This window comes from Pimephales promelas, chromosome 5 (assembly GCF_988280905.1).
Source record: "Pimephales promelas chromosome 5, fPimPro1.hap1.1, whole genome shotgun sequence".
In the NCBI taxonomy this organism is placed as follows: domain Eukaryota; kingdom Metazoa; phylum Chordata; class Actinopteri; order Cypriniformes; family Leuciscidae; genus Pimephales; species Pimephales promelas.
Window position 1 is genome coordinate 14,733,897 of NC_142773.1, and position 14,505 is coordinate 14,748,401.

The window sequence follows — 14,505 nt, forward strand, 5'->3', positions numbered from 1 at the left end:
GTTAAGATTTAAACAGATTTGAAACGTGTGTGAAATGCGAGCACATTGATTATAGTTTGAGGAACGGCTCTTTCTATAAGAAAAATACTATATTTAGCAATTTTGGCTGACCATTTAGGGGTGTGGTCCTGGTCAAGACAATCTCCTGAACTCCAAACTGAATGTCAGAATGGGAAAGAAAGTGATTTAAGCAATTTTGAGCAAGGTGCCACGCAGAATTAAGGCAGTTCTGAAGGCAAAAGGGGGTCAAAGACAGTATTAGTATGGTGTTCCTAATAATCCTTTAGGTGAGTGTATATATCCTATAGTAGCTTAATGTGCTAGGACAGCTATAAGTAAAACACTCACAGATTAATTTTCCAAAAAAGCACAAATAAACCACTTCCCCATTTTTTCTTTCTTTCTTTCCACCCCCCTTTTTTTAGCCTAAACAGCAACATTGCCTTACCAATGGCATGTGTCAGGAATGGGACAACCTGACAAGAGTTTTACTATTTATATTATAAAATATTTATTATTATAGTTTTTTTTTAATTATTATTATTTTCACATTAAAATGCACTGTTAGACCTTACCAGGTTTTTTACAGTAAAATACTGGCAACACTGTTGACAGTAATTTACTGTAAAAATGCACTAAAACTCAAGTTAACTAAAAAATACAACTTATTAGTTTTAGTGCATTTTTACAGTAAATTACTGGCAACAGTGTTGCCAGTATTTTACTGTAAAAAACCTGGTAAGGTCTAACAGTGTGGACATTAGTTTAATTATTTTCTTTGGTGCAATTTTTGCAAGCAAGTATAAATTATATAAACTCTTAGTACTAATCTCACAATAGATGCACTTTTTTTCAAGCATTCAGCAATGTTAGTAGAACACATTATCAAAAGTATTCACAAAAATAAATGTTTGATATCTATAAATGTTTTACTCACAGTAACAGCCTTTCATTATGTTGTTAATATCAAACTTTTCAAGTGCTTTTATTTACTATGATAGTAAATAAAAGCATTTAAATTACTACACATTTATTTCAATTCATTTGTCTACCACAGTAAATAAAAGCAAGCTGATATTAATATTTAATCAATAAATTATTTGGAATATAGATTTATATGCATATAGATTCTATAGATATTCCTTATATAAATCTTGCTTGCAATAATGAATGTAATAATTAATTCTTTCTACAGTAAGCGATTTAACTTGTGATAATCAAAACATTTAGTGTTTGTGTGCGTGTTCTTCTTTTATACAGTATATAAGGGGAAAGAATATATATAATTTGTACAGTATAAAAACAGTGGTCTGTCGTTGCACCATTACATCATAATGAGACAAAAATCCGAAACGAGTCGTTTTAATAAAAGTTTTTGAACTAACAAGGAAATGTGGAGTTATAGGATGTTTTGGTAGTAAAATGACCTCTTAAATCTCAAAAGATTAAGGAAAATTTGATTTCTCAAATCATGAACCATTTAACATCCATGTCTTTGACATCAAACATGATCCTCATGCCCACACACATACATAAATTAATTTATATTAGTATTAAGCTTTAAATTACAATAAAGTCAGTATAAGCCAACTGCATTATGTAAACGTACATTGTGTCCCATAAAAGCCAACACTAAATGGGCTAATTTACTCCAGTAAATGCACTGCATTTTTCCAGGAAACTGTAATACTCAAGATAATTAAAAGACTGATGACTGTGTTCCACTTACCTTTGCAATGACGTCTCTAAAGGGGGCGTGAGATTGATGGTGTCCTTGGTGATCTCCACTTTACGAACACTTCCGAAAAAGTCAGTGATGAGGACACTCCCCGGATCTCTCTGGAACAGGTCAGTACGGTGGCCTGGAGTGGACACACACTGACTCTGCGGGCACACCTTAAACTGAAACAGACACAATACAATCAGTCAAACGAGACTAAGAAACGCAAACAAAGAGATTAATTACGGGTTGCCAAGTTCTGAGAGTGCATTCATTCCCAAATGTGTTTTTTTGCAGTTTATTAGATGCTGTCAGAAATGAATACAAAGAAAAAGAACAAAAATTACCATTTAAATAACATTTGTTCTCTGCGGCATTTAGCAATGTGCTGCAGGAAACTGACATTAAAGGAGTAGTTCACTTTAAAAAAAAAAAAAAAAAACTTTTGCTGATAATTTACTCACCCCCATGTCATCCAAGATGTCCATGTCATTTTTTCTTCAGTCGAAAAAGAAATTAAGGTTTTTGATGAAAACATTCCAGGATTTTTCTACATATAATGGACCTCAATGGGAACCAAACGGTTCAAGGTCCAAAAGACAGTTTCAGTGCAAACTGCAAACTTTTCAAAGGGCTTTAAACGATTCCAGACGACGAATAAGTGTCTTATCAAGCGAAATGATCACTCATTTAAAAAAAATAAATAAATAACAAAGTTTAAGCTCTTGCTCTGTACTGTGATGCACATTCCTGACTCTCCTGTTCGAACTCGTTCATCAAAATGAACAAATCTTTTTTCGTGTCATTTGGTTCATTCAACAAACGAAATGAACGAATTGACTCGGAAAAAGATTCGTTCAAAATCTCTGAAAAAATTCTTATTTTTCAACTGAATGATTCAATGACATGGATATCTTGGATGACAATGGGGGTGAGTAAATTATCAGCAAAAGTTTTACTCCTTTAATATGTGATCTTGTGAATTCTTATTTAAAAAAAGCTTGTAAATAAAACACAGACATGAACATTTAACCAGTTATGGGGTGGTTCACATAGAACGCGTTTTTCCATTCCACTGCGCTACTTTTTCATTGTTTTTCAATGTAAATGCGCTAGACGGACATCTTTAAGCACACGTCTCTAGACCTTGCACATTTTTTCATTACGTTGAAACGAATTGTAACAGCAAAAACTTTACCCTGTATAGATTCCTTTCGAAATGATGAAGCCATTACCTAAACATTTAATAAATCGTAATTTGGGACTTTTAATCTTAATCCACTCTAAACTCTTAATCATCCTTTTTAGTGTGACCTCAGGATGAAATCATTTAAGACCCAATCCTGTCCAGCTGGAATGAGATGTGTGTGTGTGTGTGTTTGGGGCGGAGGACATTAAATTGCATTCAGAATACATTTAGTTTCCACAATGTGAAACTGAATATTAAATGAGATTCAATAATGTCTGACTTTCCGTATCAGAATGGAGGCAGCCCCGAATGCGGGTTTGCAGTTAATTGTGGGGAGATGGAAATTTTGACTTGCTGGGAATCGAGTTTCTGACTGGGAAATGGGGGCATTTTATTTTTTACTGCACATATGAATAATGCACAACAAGGCCAGTAATGTGGACGAAGAGGCGTATCAGCTAACCATAACGACTGGCATCACTGTAAACTGATTTAACATGTCATTTAAGTCCTTTAAAAATGTTTGTTAAATGAACGCAGGAATTAATACAATAAATAAGCGTGTGAAATTCATAAGCATGCAGCTCCTAATAAAAAAAAAAGACCAACAATAGTTTCGTCAATCGAAAGAAATTAAAATATCGGCGTTCAGCCAAAAATTGTAATATTTTGTCTAGGGCTGTGTGTGCTGTGTGTGTGTAGTTATTTTGTAAACACACACACATGCAACCCATGTGGATGCATACTTGGAATTTGTCCTCTGCGCTTAACTCATCCAAATTACTGCACAAACATTAGGAGCAGTGAGTGAACGCACACACACACACACACACACACACCCGGAGCAGTGGGAAGCCATTTGCTGTGGCGCCTAGAGAGTGATTGGGGGTCATGTGCCTTACTCAAGATCACCTCAGTCACTTCCTGCCAGACCCGCAACCTTCGGGTTACCAGTCTAACCATTAGGCCACGACGGCCAGCGAAAAAAGCTAAGCATAAATAAATCAAATAAATCAAACTCGACATGACTCTTTACGATTTCAAAATGTCATTTCTCTGAACATCCAGTTCAGAAACAAGTTTCAAGTGCATACTTGAATTAAGCCAAATGAATCTGGTTTAAACGAACTGCATTATTTTCTACCGCAACTCCCAGTGCACAGTGACAGCCAGAAACGCATTCTGCAATCTTTCTGATGATGAGAGTGAAAGAGAGATCATTCATGTGAAAGATCATTCATGAAAGATCAAGTGGCGCTTTTCTATCAACATTAAAACCTCTCTCTTGCTCCCACGGGAAATCAATAATATCACTGCTAATGCAATAGAATGGGGAGAGAGAGAGAGTCAGAAGAGGACAGGGAACAAAAAAGCAGCCAGAAAAGAGGCTGTTGTTGCACCTGTTTGATCTGGGAAGCAGAGAGGATGTGGAGGGCAGAAGAGATCAAAATGGATTGTGGGAGTTGGTGGGACTCCAACCACTCAGATGAAGGGAAGAGAAACTAAAGCTCGCCCAGGCCTTCAGAGAAAAGGTCTCCCTCCTGACTGTTTCAAAGCTGTTTGACCTACGCCTGCGTTAGTCGCTCTGTTTAAAGTGGTGCGTTATGAGACCTGTGGTCAGCAAGGTCGTTCTTTTCATCTGAGGTGACGGGACGTCTTTGTGACCGCTGCTTTTTAAGTTCAATTTGTACAAGCGTTGAGGATGTGAGAAATGCTCCTGTAGGATTTTACGACTGGTTTTCAATTACCAGGTGCCCAAAAACTTGTCAAAGCATCTGCATTCTCCATATCATTTGGTTGGAATTACGTATAAACAGGCACCAACACAAAATACACAAGCACACAGACACTTACCAGATCATTCATGTTGGCTTGGCTGGCTGGGTGGACTTCCTCCAGGAACTCCAGTAAGTAGAAGGTGTACTTGTCCATCAAATGGACCCCTATTGCCAAATCTGGCTGATGCTGTAAGGACAGAACAATACAGGTGAACCAATCCCAATCTTTTATACTTCTTTAGTCATTTAAAACTTATTAGAATTATTCAGGGATTTTTAGAGAGTCATGTTGTACAGATGTAGAATCTAGTTTAGTGTGTAGTACAGTCTGTTCACACGAAGTCCAATGTGACTAGATAAAACAAAAGTGTAAAATGTTTGCAATCAATTTTTTGGCACTAAAAACTATAAACAGTAGTTTGGTCAACGATTCTGACCAAAATGACCCTTAAAGCCACAATATGTATTTTTTCTGCATTAAAAATAGCACAAATAATTGTATCTATGTTATATATTTCTGTTAGATGTGTACTTACATTATCCCGACAGTTTCCACCAAATTTCAAATACGGAGAAATTTATAGTTAAATTCGAAGACACGGGACGTTTCTTTATTTCCGTTTCGTCGCCCGTCTATGGCGTCATATAACCTTTGACTCCTCTATTTTCTCTAACTTCCTTGCGGAACCCGGCGAAACCGCCAAACACAAAGGGGAACACTGGACTACCGCCAATAAAGCAAAGAAAATGATGAAGAAAAAAAAGTAGTACGTATTTTTATGTGTGTAAATCACGTGCCCGCTCACGAGCGCTCACTCTTAACAGACAGACTGTCCCCGGTGCTGCTCGCGCATAAAGCGCTCCCCGTTCACAGTAACCGTGTCGTCTCATTCAAAACAGCCAACTGTTGCGGTCAGCGAGCCGCGCACATTGAATACTCTTATGAGTCAGGCTGCGAATGTATGTGCCCGCTTCAGCTCTCTCATGCTTACTAAAAAACGCCTCACCTCCGGCGCCGCGCACTTACTACATTCCCTTTAGCCTTTAGCACATAGTGGATGAATAACGCAAACCCAGTCAAACGTTAGACTGCAGTATCTTATGTGCTTTATAATCCGGTGCGCTCTATATATGAAAAATGTTCTAAAATAGGTCATTCATTGAAGTAGTAATATTAATATTTATATTCGTCTGTATTATAGTTATGGACCACGATTACGCTTTGCCTGCACGTTCTGCTGCTACAGCCAGCTCATTAGCTAAAGCTCAAACGTACCTGAAAAATATGACCCGAGAAGGGTTTGGGACAGGAGAAGCATGACACAGGTAAACATTGGGGTTGCATTTAAAGCTTCTTGACAAGCTAAATCTACAGAGAGATGCCGTATAACCGTATATTTTGTGATGTCATGAGCTGAGCTGGTTGTCATTGACAGCGACAACAACTCCCGTGAGCCCACGCTCTTTCCCGACGTCATCAAAGTACGTCTTTTGTTATTATTTTAAAAAAGTGACCCCTGGTGGCCAAAAATCGCATACTGTACGTTTAAATGTTTTCAATATTTTGTCGTGTTATATTCAATACAATTAGTCAGATCTATCTTTGTGAAATGGCACATAATTGTAGTCAAATTTTATTTAAATGGTTGCACTTTATTTTACAATGCGTGCATTTAAAGGGATACTTTTTTTGGAAATAGGCTCATTTTACCACTCCCTCAGAGTTAAACAGTTGAATTTTACCATTTTAGAATCCATTCAGCTGATTTTCTGATATTTAGTAGAATATCAGTAACCAGATAGTTTCTGGTCTCATTGACTTCCATAGTAGGAAAAAAAATATATACTATGGAAGTCAATGGGACCAGAAACTGTCTGGTTACTGATATTCTACTAAATATCAGAAAATCGGCTGAATGGATTTGAAAACGGTAAAACTCGACTGTTTAACTCTGGGGGAGTGATAAAATGAGCCTATTTCCAAAAAAAAGTGGAGTCTCCCTTTAAGGTGTAGCCTGGTAATCCCAAGACTCTGCTACTCCACTTTGCTTCGTAGACAGAGAATGGAATGGCATAATAGAGAAGTGTTTTCTCTCTTGCTAGGGGGAGCTTCTCTGAAGTTTTATCATTGGTTACCCATAAGCCAGCTGCATCGAACCACAGACATCATGCATCCAACTCAAATCTATGGTCGAACTTCCACTGTAAACCTGCTCTAAACTCTTGATGATGCGAGTGAAATACCGGAGTGAACATGGCTGTAAACGAACCTATGCATCCACGGTACAATCACGGTGCTCTAACCTTACTTTTGCCAGAGTGAAACAATAAAACATTTGTAGCCAACTCTCAAACCTAGGATAAGATCTCTTTTAAACACAGATTTTTGCTCCTCTAGCCTGGTAATACCAGACTCTGCTACTTCACTTTGCTTAGACAGACATAACTAACAGTAACAATTGATAAATTAAACTTTTCCCAAAACCAGTCGGGAGTAGGGCCACAACATCACCTCCATTTAAAAGGTTTATCAAACACTCTTCTTGTTCTGGCTTCAGTTTGAACAAGAAAGTTCAGAAAGTTCTCTATAACAGAGCGAATTGCATCCCGTGTCTCGTTTCCCATTCGATTTCTCTAGTCTTACCTACGATGTAAAACTCGGCGCTTAGCGTCCACATCACTGCTCTTTCACTAAACATATTAAGATATACAGGAAATCGCAATGGAAGACGATTTCAATTTATCGAAATATGTTCAGTGAAAGGTAAAACTTCCGAAATCTCCGTGTAAACAACGCGTGACGTAGACGCGAGAGATCACTTCCGGCGTCACGTCTGGAGACGGTTCAGTTGGACATCTGATTAAGATCAGTTCGACGGCTGTTAACAAGAGGTAAAAACGATATAAATTCTGTTCGTTTTCTCACACAAACAACCCGTTTCGTGTCTTAGGCCATCAACGTGTACTTACATTCACGAGTCATTATCATCATGTTTAATGTGGACTTCTCTGTGCATGATCTTTGAGGTGGACCCCCTAAAACTGCATTATATGACTTATAGACAAGAACGGTTTGACCAAAAAAATGTCAAAATTGAAAATGCTGTTGAAACAAAGACACCTACATCTTGGATGCCCTTGAGGTAAGCTAAAACATATCAAAAATTCATTTCAAAGTGAACTATCCCTTTAAATCACTCCAAAATGTGATCTAAAAGTTATGAAATGTTACACACCAAACCTTGGTGCTTGTTTAAGAGGTGCAAGTTTGATCCCAAACCTCATCACATCCCCAAAACCCTTTCTCTCTATAATTTCCATGTTAATGTTTTTTGGAATGTAATTCAACAGCTATAACTGAAGTGCAGAAGATCAAGTTCCTCAGGTTTGACTCACCGAGAGCGAGTCCTCTCCCACTTGACTGCTGGCCAGAGCCATGAGGTTCGGCGAGTAAAACCTCTCATACATGGAGGCTCCCTGGCACGTGTCTATGATGAACAACAGCTCGTTGTACCTGCAAAGAAATAAGGCCGTTTTAGAGCCAGTCATTCATGGTTGTCAGCTTTAAACCACTTTCCATGTATATGTCTGATATCATTTGTAATTAAAGCTGGTTGTGAAGTAATAAGAGACAGATCTGACCTGCAGCACTGGGCTCAAATCCTTACAACCAACACAGTACTCTATACAAGCCGTCGCCACGGTAACCAAGAACCTACGTAGCACCCATTACTGCCCCATTCACAAATATATATATATATATATAATACAAATTAGAAACCACTTCAGGCCATCTCAGATGAGCGAACCAGAGAATGAGACGGCTTGGAATAGCATGAACCTGAAATGTAATGGGGGAGCAATGAAGCACAAAAGGGGGCTTCACTAATTTATTGGATCAAGTCTGCAATTACTACACTGACAGGCACAAAACATCCTGTGCTCTACAGGAAGAAAGGAAGCTCTCATTGCACCTACAATATTTACACAGCTCTGGAACCTAAACAGCCTATTAGCGCATTTATAACACACAATTAATACGCCATGACGGCCATGTACATTAATACTGTGTCTCGAAGCTCCACAATGAAGACTAATGCATGTTTCATGTGAGTTTTGGATTTGTTTTGGTCAATTACTGTAATTTGCTCTCAATAGCAGCATTTACACAATGATTAAGCTGAACAAGTACGTTTGATGAAATGACTGGAAGTGTGCTTTTATAAAATGGTTTAACACGCATTCAATGAGCGTTTGTATTGAGTCGACGAACTTGCATTTTAGACACAGTATTGCTAATTACTTTATTTTTCCTCTGCCAACAAAAATAGTCCCAAATGAAACCAAAGCAGAATCAAACATTCATTGTTACTGAATAAATCAGTGGTTATGAATGAATCAGTTGAGTCAATGACTTAATCATAAATATAGTAAGTGGTTTTATTCCTGGATTAATCAGGAATGCAAACTAACGTGGGTGTAAACGGTGTCGGAAGACGCGAACCCCCATTTTTTTTAAATATATAGCTGCCAACTCTTATGCATTCACTGTCACGCAATTGACACTTTTCGCACACTTTCACTAGGGGTGTAACAATGAATATATCGCGCCACAATATATCGCAATACAAAAATGCTACAATACGTATCGTGGATAGTGACAATATGTATCATGGATTGTCCCAAGTTTTCAGAGTTTTAGTGTCAGTACTACATTAAACTACTATATATAATGTTGATTATAATGTATAATAAAGCAATGGGGGAATACTGTATTTGTGGGTCCTGATAATGCCAAATGTCTGATGTTCCCAGTGCAAAGTGTCCTAAATTATTTTAAATATATCTAGCCAGTAAAAGAGTGTAAGCATATTCATCTAAAATTATTCTGTATTTTCAGCTTCAGAATCATGAAAATTTTTATTCTGCTGTCACCATTTTCCTTGGGTTACAAGCACCAAGTCCAAGCCTATTCATTTAAACCCACAATGTAAAATCAAATTTAGCATTTTAATCAACAGTACACTTTTTGTTAACCTTTTACCATATGTCTTGGAGTATCGCAATAATATCGAATCGTGAGTTCAGTATCGTGATATGTATCGAATCGTGACATGAGGGTATAGTTACACCCCTAACTTTCACCTTTCACGCCACACATCCATTTTCTCACACAGAGAAAAATCATGGAGCAAAGAGGACATCGACAGACAAGACAGAGCAGGTTTTGATATGAAAGAAATTCTCAGCTCTCAGATTCTGTCAATTTTATTACAAAATTCAAACAATAAATACCGTTTTGGCGATTTTAAATGTGATGTGACAGATCGCTGCAGCACCTGGCGGCACGTGAACCGAAAATCTCTCTTTACTACTAGTTAAATGAACTATAAAAGGTCGCCCATGTTGAAAGATACAGTACAACTTACCGAAATGTATATGCCTCATACATAACATCGATAAATCGGTGTTTTTCAACCGCGGAAAGAGGTCAATATGTCACATAAAGTTACATTTACCTCAGAAAAATAAACATTTAATGACCAAAGTTGGCTGGAAAAATGTGTATTTTATAATATATTTACACTGTAAAAAATATTTTCAAGATTTGTTATCACAACATATTTTCTTTTGTCAAATCAACTTTATAATAATTTATTTAGTTGAGATAACTTATTATTTTGAGTTTCTGATGGTTAAATTAATCTACTTCATTGTATTAACTCACTTTTTCCAGTTCAATCAACTTAAAATTAAGGCAACCCAGGTTACTTACTTTTTTAAGTTAAACCAACAATATTTTTTACACTGTAGTAATCACAACATTTTTTCTTTTGTCAAATCAACTTAAATAATTTATTTAGTTCTGATAACATATAATTTTGAGTTTCTGATGGTTAAATTAATCTCCTTCATTGTATTAACTCACTTTTTCTAGTGCAATGAACTTAAAAATTTTAACGCAACCAGGTTACTTACTTTTTTAAGTTAAACCATCAATATTTTTTTACAGTGTAGTATTAGAATAAATTAGAATTTTGCTAAACATGTGCATTATTACATATTTATTAATAGCATTAAAATATTATAAAGCGTTATTATAATAAAAACACCATTATATTTCAATTGAGTTGTTATTTTTAACATTTAAGAATACCAGCAGAAGGGCCTCTCTGTAGCCAATGAAAACTTAACATCTTTACTGTACCAAATATTTATGGATTAATATAACCAAATATATATATATATATATATATATATATATATATATATATTATTTAAAATGAATCGATATTCATCAATATATCAATAACTGAATTGAAATTTTAAAATTTGTATGAAAGAAATAATAAAATCAATAGCCTACCAGTCATTGCACCATAACATGCTGTCACTAAACTTAATGAAATTGTTTAGTTGGGCTACCAAATCACAATAGCCTACATTAACACTCACGCCTAATTGTACGAGACCTGACACTGAGAACTGAGGCGCGAATCCGATAACCATTCAATTATCAGCCAAGATCTTTCACCACGAGCCAACACCATGCCTGACCACGTCAATGACATTGTGTGTGGTAAAAACAGAGTACATAATGATGAAATCATGCCAAATATGTGAGAGGTACGGCATTTCCACTGTATAATTACCTCCTCTTTTGCCACATCTGCTCAAATGCATCAGCCAGCTCCATGTTGCTGATTTCCTCAGAATCCTGGAACTTCAGGAAGCCGTTTCCACCATGACCTGTGAAAAAGAAGTGTCACAGATTCAGAAAAAAGAAGGTATATATAAAAAAAAACAGCCATCAATGACTCCGTTAGCGATCTGACCTGTCAGGTAGATGAGAATGTTGCTCCGGTCGTCTGATAGCAGACGTTTGGATCGAGGGGTGCTGGTGGGGAGACGGCCTGTCAGGACTCGCAGGAAGTTCTCTACTGTGACCTGTGAAACAAAAAGAAATGCCTTTAAACTAAGAAACAACTGTCACAAAAGGCAAGTGATTATACAGTGACAGTGCAGATTGTATATTGTTATGGCAGATCAAGTAAATTACAATAAGTAAGTGAGTAAGAGTCATTCCCTCAACTGATTGACTCAAAAACACTCGGAAATGTGCAGGTTGATCCTACTTTGACTATTTTCATTAAGTTTACGTGCTGAAAACAGCTAGCAGACCTTTTGAAGACGAGCTTTCAAAATCCAATATTAAAGCAAGAGCGGCTTCACCTCATATCCGCGGTAATCCACCTCCACGTCGTCTCCATACACATTGAGCTCCATGTTCTTATGACTGAACACAGTGGCTGGTTTGGGGTTTCTATAGTTACAGGCCATATCATCGGCTAGCATCAGCACGATGTGACTGGGGAAAAGCAGAGCAAACACATCTAATCAGAGCCGACAGGACTGCGGCTAGAGACACAAATATGACTGCCTCATTGTGACAAAAGGTCGAACATGACCCTATCTCTGGACAGCACCAAATTAAGCAATGGAAAACAGTGGTTAAAAGTCTATTTAAATAACGTGTCACTATATAATGAGGATGCCAGGAGGGAATAATAGTTGATATACAATGGATTTGTCCAACTATAGGCCAGTTTATGTTTTTTTATATATAATTGTGTCCAGATAAGAACGCTTTACAGCATAATTGAAGTAAATGACCTGAAGTTTACCTGTCTGGAATGCCCAGTCTCTTTACGCTCCTGTATACCGACAGCGTGTTTGCCACATGCCGATAATTAAACCAGAATCTAGATGTGCAGACCTAGACAAAAGCATGATTAGAATTAAAAATATAATCATATACAATTTCAAACAATTTGTTATACCTGTAAATTACCCTTTTGTTGTCTTTCCCTTTTATGTGCTCTTATTTATTTGTACCCTAACTGGCAATAAATTTCAGGATTTCACAAAACCTATAAGAACAGCATTAACCAATAATGTACTGTACAATCTAAAAAAATGCTGGGTTGTTTTAACCCAAATGTGGGTCAAATATGGACAAACCCAAATGTTGGGTTAAAAACGTAATTTAAACATTTAACTCAATGGCTGTGTTGTATTTGAACCAAAGATGGGTTAAAGTAATACTCCACTTTTTTTTTTTTTTTTTTTTTGAAAATAGGCTCATTTTACCACTCCCCCAGAGTTAAACAGTTGGGTTTTACCGTTTTCAGATGTATTCAGCCGATTTTCTGATATTTAGAAGAATATCAGTAACCAGACAGTTTCTGGTCTCATTGACTTCCATAGTATATTTTTTTCCTACTATGGAAGTCAATGAGACCAGAAATGGTCTCGTTACTGATATTCTTCTAAATATCAGAAAATCGGCTAAATGGATTCGAAAATGGTAAAACTGAACTGTTTAACTCTGGGGGAGTGGTAAAATGAGCATATTTCCAGAAAAAGTGGAGTACCCCTTTAAAACAACCCAGCATTTTTTTAGAGTGTAATATATCAGTTTTCATAAATATAGGCCTACTGTATATAGCTTCAATGCAGGTTTATTTCAGTTTAAGTAATCGCATTACTTTAAACTTTCAATTTAAATGTATTTAAAATAGTTAAATGTACATTTAATTTATTTTCAGCTTTATTTTATGACTAACAATTTTAATTCCCCTCTTTTCTTCTTAGAAGAGCTTGGATTCCCACTGTCTTGAAAAAAAAAAAAAGTAACTTTAAGGGATACTCCACTTTTTTTGGAAATAGGCTCATTTTACCACTCCCCCAGAGCAGTGTTGGGAGTAACGCATTACAAAAGTAATACATTACAGTAATATATTACTTTTTGCAGTAACGCAGTAGTGTAAGGCATTACTAATCAATTTTCAGTAATATTTTACTCGTTACATGTTCAGTGAGGCTTGTATTACAGTTGTATTACAGTGTATTGTCTGCTTTTACTTCTTAAAGGCAACAGACTATGTGAAAGTTTTAAAGCAGTCTTTTAGTGCCAGTTCAGAGCGGTCGCGTCTGTTTTTTCCTCTTAAATGCGAACACAAAAACTAAAATAAAATGAATATTTTAAGTTCTATGGAGACTGGAGAGCCAACCCTTCCTCATCCGATTTGCGCAGTGTAATTAACAGAATTACAAAAAATATATTTTGCCTCCAATTTTTTTGTCACGCATGAATGTTTGTCTTTTCCCTAATATTAAAAATAAAACATAGACTGATATTTGTCTAATGTCTGGAGTCCTTTAAGGAAGTAGCCTATATACGTTTCAATACATGTATTTTCTGAGAATTTTTATTTCATGTTTTAACTGCAAATGTAATGTCCATAATGCTGGACTTCCCCAATTTTAAATAATTTATTGTGGTAATTTTGTGGTGTAGGTCTACGTATTTTATAATGTTAACTTCAAATAATAATAGCCTAATTTAAAGATAAGGCAGCATTGGATATGGACGGTAAGGAGAACAACGCTGGAGTTGGAAGAGGTGTGTCGCGATTCTGTAGGTTCGTGGATCTGAGTCGTGTGGCGAATCGCGATTTCGGTTTCATATTGCATATCGTTACAGCCCCAAAGTTAAGTTCTACTTAGTTATTTTGGTGAAAGTAACTAAAAAGTAATACATGAGTAATGTAACGCATTACAATTCTGAGACAGTAATATTGTAAGGTAATGAATTACTTTTAAATAACAGTAACAAGTAATACCTAATGTATTACAGTTTGGAAGTAACTTGCACAACACTGCCCCAGAGTTAAACAGTTAGGTTTTACCGTTTTCGAATGTATTCAGCCAGTGTTTTGATATTTAGAAGAATATCAGTAACCAGACAGTTTCTA

General features: G+C 36.4%; 1 protein-coding gene across 1 annotated transcript in view; it reads right to left on the reverse strand.

Moving 5' to 3' along the window:
- Nucleotides 1-14,505, reverse strand: part of pigk (phosphatidylinositol glycan anchor biosynthesis, class K) — a 62,033-nt gene that overhangs the window by 42,409 nt on the left and 5,119 nt on the right. Inside the window, exons 3-9 of the mRNA XM_039661317.2 lie at nucleotides 12,373-12,464; nucleotides 11,921-12,056; nucleotides 11,524-11,635; nucleotides 11,341-11,437; nucleotides 8,084-8,201; nucleotides 4,764-4,874; nucleotides 1,730-1,902 (exon numbers count right to left, since the gene is read on the reverse strand). Of these exons, the coding sequence (XP_039517251.1) occupies nucleotides 1,730-1,902; nucleotides 4,764-4,874; nucleotides 8,084-8,201; nucleotides 11,341-11,437; nucleotides 11,524-11,635; nucleotides 11,921-12,056; nucleotides 12,373-12,464 (839 nt within the window). The remainder of the gene's footprint in view (nucleotides 1-1,729; nucleotides 1,903-4,763; nucleotides 4,875-8,083; nucleotides 8,202-11,340; nucleotides 11,438-11,523; nucleotides 11,636-11,920; nucleotides 12,057-12,372; nucleotides 12,465-14,505) is intronic.